Source organism: Anguilla rostrata, chromosome 1 (genome assembly GCF_018555375.3).
Source record: "Anguilla rostrata isolate EN2019 chromosome 1, ASM1855537v3, whole genome shotgun sequence".
Lineage (NCBI taxonomy): Eukaryota > Metazoa > Chordata > Actinopteri > Anguilliformes > Anguillidae > Anguilla > Anguilla rostrata.
The window spans coordinates 11,787,574-11,798,650 of NC_057933.1; the positions used below are offsets into that span (position 1 = coordinate 11,787,574).

At 36.0% G+C, this 11,077-nt stretch overlaps 1 protein-coding gene across 4 annotated transcripts in view; it reads right to left on the reverse strand.

The window, feature by feature from the left end:
- Positions 1–11,077, reverse strand: part of si:dkey-288a3.2 (protein phosphatase 1 regulatory subunit 37) — a 45,833-nt gene that overhangs the window by 32,125 nt on the left and 2,631 nt on the right. For 2 of the 4 annotated variants that reach the window (XM_064322166.1, XM_064322155.1), the window contains exons 3-5: positions 10,527–10,683; positions 8,387–8,484; positions 881–932 (exon numbers count right to left, since the gene is read on the reverse strand). In XM_064322166.1, the coding sequence (XP_064178236.1) occupies positions 881–932; positions 8,387–8,484; positions 10,527–10,677 (301 nt within the window). In that variant the 5' untranslated portion in view covers positions 10,678–10,683. The remainder of the gene's footprint in view (positions 1–880; positions 933–8,386; positions 8,485–10,526; positions 10,684–11,077) is intronic. The other 2 variants (XM_064322188.1, XM_064322177.1) reach the window with 1 other exon arrangement.

Here is an 11,077-nt window from a genome sequence, read left to right on the forward strand (position 1 = left end):
TGAATTTAAGTTCAGTTCCTGAATTTACTGAATTTACATGGAATTGACTTTGACCTTGATTGTATAACAAGCTTCATTCTCGAAATATTGTAAAGCATGATGTGTTTATTTATGCTTAACAACCTATGGAAGGAAGATGTTCCCAGCAAGTAATCTGTTGCTAGTTGCTAAAACATTATCTTGAAGTCAGAAGGAACATTGAAGGAACAGCATTAGTTTTTTTGTTTTTTTTTCTTTCTCCCGATTATATATATGTGACATGACTGGAACATTTTTCATTGACTTTGACAGAACTTGTTTGGAGCAATAAATATGTTCTAAGACTGTTTTGGAAATTCTCTCATCATACATTTATCTCACTACCAAATGACAACTGGAGAGTTCCGCAATGTTTTTGAAACATTTTGTGTTAGCTGGCATGCCGTGAGATGCACATATTTCTCAGGCCGAATACTCCCACGGACAGGGCTGGACGGGGAGCAATAATCAGTTCTGGCATTTCTTTGCCTTGACCGGCCCACTCATGGACCGGAGGGGATTGCGATCGCGGACCAGGGGTGGGGGTGGGGGGAGGGGGGGGGGGGGGGAAGTTTTGCAATCGCGGTCCAATAGTTGCCAAGTGGCCCAAAAAGTGGACCGGCCCATCTGCCATCTGCCAGAATTGCCAGACGGCCCGTCCGGCCATGCCCACAAATAACAGACTGCACTCATAATATCCAATATTAAAAAATAATGTGAGTAAATTGTTATAGGGCATATCTATTTTATGGTTACTTTTGTAATCGTAAAAACAGACAACTAAACATAGAAATGTACATCTGGCTGATTCAACTGCCCTTGTGATGCATACATTTTACAGAGAAATCTTTTGTTATCTTACCCCTCAGATCTAGACATCTGGCCCTGCTGTGTGTGTTTGTAACTTCTTGCACCTAACAAAATGATAGAAAACACAGATTAGACAATGTTATAAAACTGTATCAGATAACAGATGCATCTGCGTGTATATATATATATATATATATATATATATATATATATCATAATAAAACCTCTGAAAGGTGGTGAGCATGGTATTAGCCCTTTTAAAATCATATAGAATTTTAAAACGGCAAAAGAATATTTCTGCAGTGCAACTCTTAGCCCTCTGTATTACAGAAACAATGCTAGATGCTTAATATATTTACACATCACTTCTGATTCTAAATACCACCTTACTGTTTGGACATAGGTTGTTCCCACACTGTACTTCGGGGCTTGATCAGTTGTATGATACGCAAATAACGGAATAAATGAAAAGATGCATACCCTTTCAAGGGAAGTTGAAACAGCAAGTCTGAAATGAGAAAATGCTCGCTGATGCAGCTAAATTTTACTGTGTACCAAGGCCCTAAATCTCACAGTGATTTCATGTCAGTGTTTTTTCATTCATTAACAAAGCATATATTATGAATTAAGCTCATTTTACTGTTGATGGCGATGCCCAATTCCAATTATAATTAAAAAGGAAAACAGCTGGTCATCTGTTGATGCATTAATTTGCCTATAAACTGTTCCATATACACATAATTTAACTACCTCAATCTTGGTGGTGACATAATTGCCAGAACTGTGGAATAATGATAATCTTTTCTCGTGACAATTAGAAAAGGGAATGAAAAAGAGGATGAAAAATTCTAAAATCCCTTTCTTAAAGGAAAACGTGATAATTTCTCAGTTTTCTCACGTGAAGAGAAAGCACATGTCAGTATCATTTGGGTGAATCCTATTGTGTGATGATGGCACCAGCCTATTCTCATATGCTGCAAGCCTTCTTCCATTGTTAAATATGATTCATTTCTCAAATGACTACAATGCACAAGAAGACCTGGAACAATATCTTTATTCTCTAGTCTTAGTAAAAAAAAATGTTCTATGAATACAAAGAGTGAGGTCATATAACCTGATCTTACTCATGTCTATGGCATCCGCTACGAGGTAACTATTTGATATCGCTGACTAGTATGCGTGCACAATAAAAATGATAACTGGTCTCCCTCGCTGTTTGGATGTATTTCATTTCTGAAGGCTTAGCCCTATTCTGACCATTATTTCTCTCATTTGCAGCCGAGTTGCCAGAAGAATATACTTTCAAAAATCATATTTGTGGACATGCAGTAAAACTGTGAGAAAGATGAGGAGCATCAAATCTTAATTGCCCAATATGTTGCCTATTAACTCAAGCTGTAATGAGCCATGCAGCACAGTCTTTAGACTGGATTTCCCACTCTTATCCCTGTTTCCAGCATACTCCTCACTTTACTCATGTTCACTAGAATGCCATTGTTTTATTCACGTTACACACTGGCTCAAATGAATTGGCACGAGTCACGCAGATGGAAAAAAAACTGGTATGGTAATGTCTGAGGCAATAAATCATATTAGTGTTAGTATACAGAAATAAATAAAGAAATAAATTACCTTTCAAAGCCACATTAAGTTTACTCGGTTTAGTTTCCCTAAAACTGTAAACTTTGGACATCCTTATGCAGTTCAACAATGTACTTCGCCTCTTTACATTCCAGAAAATTAAATAAGCGCAAAACCTATTGATGTGTCAGAAGGGAGAAGACAAAATTAAGTGATAAAAAGAAACAATTTCCACTTGCAGGCAGAGGAATACAGTTCATAACTTGACTTCAACAGAAACCATCTCTAGTGCATTTCTATTCTTCACTCCCCAAATCCTGGAGACCCACTAAAACACTCTTCATTCCGGGTGGCTTTGTGTTAAGAACTGTTTTGGAGCATTTTTTGCCCATTTAATTAGTTCAAAAAATAATTTTCAGAGTGCTTTATACAGTAAAAGCTCTCAGGGGTTAAAATCAGCTGCACATTTCCTTTCAGCATCTTTTCAGCAATAAAGGATAAATTATTTAAAATAACACGACCTTTTATCTCACACCCTTTGAAGGCAGCAAATTAAAAATGTAAATTGGGAGCTAATTAATATGCAAATGTATTCATTCCCAGTTAACAATTAGCAATTAAACCTGCAGTGTCTAGAAAGAGCATAGACAAAATTAGTAACTTAATTTATCATTAAAAAAATGAAAACGTACACAAAATTTTAATTGACTTTCAAAATATTTTCACAGTTTTTCTTTGTTCATCTGTTATGATTTGAAATACAACGGAAAGCATTCCAAGCCAAAATGATTAATTGGACTCCATGTAAAATATGATGTAACCCTTAAAGGTTGAACATATGCTGTATATATGTATTATGGTTTCAGTTTCTTCCATGGAGTAGGTGGGCGAGTGATAAACATATCTTGTCCTCCTTAATAACTTTAATCAGTGCAACACCATGGTTCAGAGGGCTTGATGCACATTACAGTTTAAAAGTCTGGAAGTTATTTATACTTGATGGTGTTTAGATATGTGTGAGTTTAAATGCTGTTATATTACAGGGCAAGCAGCATTTAATCAAATAGACCCAGTGGCTTACTGATGATGATCAGAGCAGAAATTCAGTCCTTATTAATGCAGAGAGGAAAAAGAGAACTAATTCCACTGGCAGTATATACATCTTAAATGATGCACTCTTTCAAATAACCAGTGGACACTGTATATGAATATGTAATGTATTTTCATGAAACCATTACAGTGACTCCTACTGAAAAATATTTTACCTCTTCACCGTATTTGGTGGATTAATTGTGATACAGCCTTAATAAACTGAGTGAACTCTTTTCATGATCAGGTCTAAATGCACTTCAGTGTAGTTTTCTGCAGACCACATTTCCATTCAGACTAGCCAGAAGCCTGCTGAAACTGCGCTGACACTCTACAATGCTCACGTTCAGTAGATGAGACCTTCTTTTAAAGTAAAGATAATGACCTGTCTGTTATGCCTATCACCTTTCATGGTTTACTGGGCTAACTCTGGGCTTAAAGCCTTGCAAGATTATGTTCAGGTCCTTCAGCCAAGAGAAGATCATGAGGTCTTCAGTTCAGAAATTTCTAAATCCTATCAACAAAGTCATCATTACAACTAAACAGTCTCAGTGTTCTCTACATCAAAGTGAAAGCCATGCAATTAGACAATTTCACTTTCTGTTACTATTATGCCAAATATAGGAATACAACATTATTAATTCTCCTATGTTCAAAAATGCTTTGATGAAACCATTAGGGAATGTGAAAATAAACAAATATTTAGCATTTAACATGCTAACTTATACTGATTACATACAATCCATTTTTACACCTGGATGTTTTACTGAAACAGTTCAGGTTAAGTACTTTGCTCAAGAGCGCAACAGCAGCATCCCAGCTGGGAATGAAACCTACAACCTTGCCAGGACAGCTCTCTACCCAATGCGCTATACCACCATGCCAATATCAGCCCCCTCCTTCCATGAATGATTCACAACTCTTGTGAGTCGGTATGGCTGGGGTTGTGGTGAGGGTATATCACTACCCACATGTCCATTATCATATATAAGGTGCTGACTCTCATAAATGTCAAGTCTAAACAGAATCAAGTTACTGAGACCCTGAGACACATTTATTCCTTGCAGAGTTGTCTTAGACCAGTGTGGCAAGTCAGGATTTGTCATACATCTTTTCTTTACAGCCTTCTCAAATGAACAATTAACCATTTGGTAATCTTTTACTTTAGGGTGGACTGTAAAATAAATTTTAAAAATCAGGCCCTGTAAGAGATACTGTCCTTCGGATAAGATATCATATTAAATTCTAAATTTGGCTGTTCAGCCCAGTCATCTAATCGCCCACTAGTTTCATTTACTAAATATAGCTATATTTCTGCACATAAACTGAAATCTGTGGAGTGTTGTGGCACAAAATAGCTGCCATGCATGAGCTAAATCCTTGAAAATGCTCTATACAAATGCAGTTCATATATTCATTCATATTCATAAAACAGAAAAAAGTCTGACATTTGCTTTTAGTCTGGTAATTCAATGCACCAGGGAACAGCAATGACAATCATTCTGCATCCTCCACAGCTTTAGACAAATAAATACTACTACTACTACTACTACTACTGCTACTACTACTACTACTAATAATAATAATAATAATAATAATTATTATTATTATTATATGTGTGGTTTTAACATTACATTTTTTTTAACTCTATTACAGAGACTCACATTAACCTTGAATATTGAAATGTTAGCAAGCAGTGGAATAATAATGAGTCTATGTGACCAGCAGTGTTTGCATGTAAAATACCTGTAATACATTTTTTCTCATACGGCTATGCATATAGAAATAATACTGTTTTAAAATTAATTTGACCTTAAGAATTTAAGAGCGATAAAATTTCATGTTCTCAGTTTTGAGTGGGGATATTTTTTTTTTTCTCTTGCCGTAAAGAATGAAGTTATGTAGAGGTAATTGATTTCTCTTTAGTCCACTCAGCTGAATAATCAGTAATAGTAATAACTGATATCTCTTCATTAAATGATTCACAGACAAGCAGCTAATTCCAATTTATCTCTAGTGCTGACACTTTAGAGAATGCTCTTAGAGGACAGATAATTCTATCCGCACAATATCAATCTTTGTTTAGAAACTGGATTTTCCCCCCTCCTGATTTGCAGTGTGAAATATAGATCGGACTGTGCGGAATGTGTGTCCACATTCATGTCAACAGAGGAGCAACATTCATGTCAACAGAGGAGCAAAGATCTTCTAAATAAAATTTTTATTATGCTTTTCATTGAATGTGATGACATTTACTCTGTTTAAATGTATGAATTACTGTTACTGTAAGGCGCACAATAGATGAGGAAGGCTAGCCATACAGTTTTGGCCCTTCACCCCTGATTTTAAACAGTCAATATTCACTGGCAACTATGCAATACTATGGCATTTACGGAATAGTACAAAAACTATAGGAACAAATGTTTGAAAAGGAGAAGTACAGTTCAACGTGAAAACAGAAACACTAAGTGATCTGTAATGAATGTGTGATGAGATTGTTGGGATGGACACTTAACATTAGTCAGCTAGCCTTCAAAGAGTCATTACTTTTAGCCCCTTTATCAGTTTGTATTCACACAAAACTGGGAAGGCTCTTGCATTTGCCGACAGCATCAAAATGCATATGTCTGATTTTACTGCAGCAAATGTGAAACCCAAGCAAACAGGGTATGTGATTGCCACCCCGCCTCTGAGGAGGATTCACAAACAGATTCTGATTCTGTTGCAAACACATGCTGAGCAGGAAGCAGTCTGCTGTCTATCCATTTTTACACTCATTTCCTCCATGTTACATTACATCACAATCACTTAGCGGGCACTCTTACCCAGAGCGACTTATAGAAGGGGAGAACATCAATTCAGTAATTCTGTTGTTTTATTATTTTTTAAGCGTGATAAAATAGATTTAAATGTAAAACAATGTCCTGTCTTTACCACAATCCTCTTCCACTGTGGATTGCTTTAATAGTGTTCAGTAACAAATAAACAGGGCCCAAGGATGTTTAAAATTCAACACTAATATTGTGATTTGGCAGGGGGGTGTGTTGTGATCAAGAAGTATACAGTTGACCAATAACCCTGGAACAGAGAAGGCACAAAGTGTGATGTTGTCTACAATTACTCAGTTTCTGGCAGTCAAATGTTTCAACAATATTGTCAATCTTGCTTCAGTGTGCTGATTTCTTGATTAGAATTATGTCATTGTAGTTCAGCTCATAAAATGTTACTGCTAGTATCTTCAAGGCAACAAACTGCAGCTCTTTTTCCAACAAACTGATTCAGTGAAGCTGTTAACTAGAAACTAGGTGCCAAAATTAGAGAAAACAAATCCAAAAAAATGTTTTGGACATGTATGTGGTCTGTGTGTCCAAAATTATTCTAAATCAGCACTGCATAAAACATTTTTTTTGTTTTTGTTTTGAAGGCATTTTTGTAGACCTGTGGATAATTTTAAGACTTACTTAAAATTATCCACACAAACCACTCACAAGAGTTCCTCTGACCATTCAACCATGCTCTGTGAAAGATGGCATTCAAATTATGACTGAACCATGTATGAACCATTTCAATTTGTAAACCTTTTTTTTTCACTTGCGTGCAAAACTAAACTACTTAGGATTGGTGCCTTCGAGTGGTTCTTTTAAAGGAGTTTACTTGTGCCAATGAAGCTACTGTGGAACAAAGCTTCCAAACCTCCTCTACACTTAATGGGGTGTCAGGTCTACAGTTAAATCGGGGAGCCCAGGGCTTTGCGCTCAAACCTATTATTGTTTACCACTCTTATGAAGATGTAACCAAAAGCAATACGGTTTTATCTACTTTAAACATTTCAAAGGAAACTGAAAGCCCACGGGTACAATAAATGCTTTTAATAGTCTTCCATGGTTGTCCTCCGGGGACTACCCTGCCTCGCAATACCTAATTTAATAAATATGCTCTTTAAGCTGCGATTCCCGCTTTGCATACACTTATTAGGAATTCACTTGAAGCCTTGGTCTAAATACTTCTCTTAGCTACTGTTTAACTACACATGTTTTGCTGTTTTAAGAAGACCACCCTACTTCCCAATGCATCTGAGTTCATTAGCACCTCCAAGATAACAGAGCAACAGAGCCTAAACTTTATATAAGCCATGTTAAAGTAAGTCTTGAGTTTTCTTACAAATAATTCTCCTTGATCCAATTTTTAATTTATGATGATGGAGAAAGGGTTACAAACACACCATCGGTCAGAGAGGAATAAAATACACAACTGATTAATTATACATGTGTGCATCTATGGGTATATGTCTGTGGTGTGTGTGTTTGTGTGTGCATATGTGTGTGTGTATGTGTATGTACCATGTCCGTGTGTTTATGTCTGCGTGTCTGGGTCTCTGTCTGTTTGCAGTTTCTTTATTAACTCTTGGAGGGTAGGTTTTCTAGAACGTTTTCTCTTTTTTTCTAAATTCTAAGTCAGTGTTCTAGAACTGCATTGCTTTCTGTTACAAGTAGTTGTTACATCAGCATTAGAAAGTTCTGCTAAGAACATTCTAATTTCAGAGTTGTGATGTCACACCTTAAAGGGTTAAATATAACTTTTCATAAAATATACAGCTTTGCATTTTATTTGCAGTTATGCATGCAATTAATAACTTTAATATTACTGTAACAAATGGAACATACACATTATGTTCCAGTTGTTACAGACATGTGAAAGTTAAAGAAAACCATTTTAAATGTGTTAAATGACTATTGACAATTACTTTTAAACAGCAAGTATCACAAAGCCCAATGTTCAGTCAAAAATATAAATATATAAATAAAAAACAGCAGTATCAGTTAGGCCTAGTTTAAATGTGCAGTTCATGTTTTATTTTTATAAAATAAAATAATAAATAAATAAATACCTGGAGTTGCTCCAAGATCTTTGATTTGGGTTCCACATGATAGTTAAGGCAGCTCTTCTTATACGCTGAAATAACATCCACCAAGGTAATGCTGTCAACTAAAAAAAAAAAACATGAATTACTTGAAATATTTATCAGTGACCTTACAGTCTTCTTTAAATACAGCATTAACTTATGGCTCCATATATGTTTTAACTATGGTGACAGAAAAATCATTACATTATGACTGAATCACATCAGATTCAATTACTTTCAATAAACAGATGAAATCCTGGCTGAAGAAATATCAATCATCACCTTGTTAAGATATATTACACGTAATATTTGTTCAGTTAGAATATGAAGTGTTTAAAACATGGGTTTAAGCATTAAAGAAAAATCTAAATGAAAGTGACTTATTCAATTGTATATGCAATTAAGGAAATGCTGATTATTTATACAAAACTAAAGCCACCATTAGACCTTTAATACAAATAACTTTCTAAAATTATGACAATACATCCTTAAAATGTATCAATTATATGATCAGATCAAGGGCCTGACTCACAGAAGACCCTCATGGAAGTCCTCATGGCACTCATCTGAAAGACTAGCAGGCTCCTACAGTGCCCTGTTCAAATTCCCAAACTGGATCTCTCAATCGGGTTACCTAATTGTGTTAGGTGGAATGGCTTAACAATATGCTTCTGTTCATCTCTGATGTGAGGTGAGCATTTCGGCACAAAGTGGCTGGCATGTATCACCCAGATGGTGTGGTTGAGGTGAGTTTCTCCCTTTCCGTCTAACGCACTTTTAGATCATGTGATGATGTCATGTTCCATTCCAGCACACTGTGTGGCTTGTTGCATGGTCACTGATTTATGGGTGAGTTTACTGGACCAGTGACCAAGCATTATCTGTGGCGCTCCCAGCAAGGTTGCAGGTGGCATAGCAATGACGTCACAGTATATAAGAGCAGGCTTTTCCCAAACGGGAGGGGAAAAAGTTTTTTTTTTTTTTTTTTTTAAGCTGCAGGAGGGAACTACATTAAAATCTATCCACAAAGATGGTTTAGGTTATTTAGATGTTTTCAAAAGAAAAATATATTAATCATAGCCCAGCATTATCACTGTCTAGGTTTTATACTTTTTATATGCCAGGACAGCAACCTCCACATTAAGAATTTCAAACAGTAAAGACAGCTTTTACACATTTCAATAATTAACATTATTCTAGTGCTTGTTATAAAGAAAAAAATCATAAGCAAACTGGTTCACATAGTGTATTTGAAGTACAGAACAAAGCATGGAATCTCAACAAATGTCTTAAGAATATTGTATGTTTATTTACCAATGCATTTTGCGATGAGTGAAAAATGTTTTTAATATTTTCACTTCACATGCTCAAAGCACAAGGACGAATGGTACTGTATGAAAGGCTCCAATTGTATTTACTGGCAGTGATTTCCTGAAATGTCAGAAGTGAAATGTGTTTATATTTAATTCTTCTCACATCAGAGGCAATCTTTCAATAAGCAGTAAAGGTTTCAGCATTACAGAAGATGTAATATACAGAATGACTATCCAAATACAAATTATCATACTGTATATGTTATTACAAAAAAATCATCACGTGCCTCACTCATATGCCGGAGGAGCATGTGAGGCATGGCACAAACATTGGACATTAATTAAAGTTAATTTAATTAATTCATTTAACGATATTAAAACAACTAGGTCATTCTGAAAACTGCTGTGCTTCTGTGATAATGGACTGTAGATGCTAATTAAGAATTCACATATGAGAAAAATACTGGTGACAGCAAGAAAACAAATCAATGACTGATGAAGTCAAAAAATGTGTGTGTAGGAATAAAACTTAACAATGAGCTGAAATATGTCCAAAATATGTGGAAGTGTTGACAAAATGCTATTTATTTTATCTCCAAAGTAACGTTGTGAAGTCTGCAAACAGATGGTTTATTTCACTACTCTATTAAGGGGTGTGGATTCTTGAGAGTGAGATCTAATCCCTAATTAATGCGTAAATATATTTACGTTTAAAAAGGGGAACTCACGTTTAGTGAATGGCTTCCACCACTTATGCATGTACAGCACTAGGAATAGAAATATGCAAGGGTACGAAAAGGACATTAGCTCACCATCTCTCAGTGCGTCCTTGTGCTCAGCGAAGCCTGATACTATCTCTTCATCCGGTGGGAAAGATACATGCTTTTCACCTTTGCATTTTTTTGGAAACTGGGACGGAGATGACGCCTGCTCTGCACTGTTGTCTTCCTTGCCTCCTGTCATCTTGCACTATCAGTGACACCGGATTAATTTTACTAGTGGAGTTGTAGTATTTTACCTGACATGGTATAACTGGGCACTGGAAGCTTGAACTAGCTGACCACATATCCCATGTTGCATTCCTTCCCCTCCACTGCCCAACGGAACAGATATTCTCCTTTTAGTCCAATTCATATAATTGGTGCAGTGACTCTCTAAAACACAAGAGAGCACCCTGCACTAATAACAATAACTATGAAAATAATTCAGCCTTTTTCTCAGCAATTGCAATGCTAGAACTGCTGTGGAATACTGTGTCCAATAACTGCCTCTCCTGTTCAAGTTGTTTAGAAGTGTTGCATCGATTGAGACAGTGAAGAAGCTTGCTGCCGCTGGAAACTGAAGTCCCTTCCTCTGTTCTCCA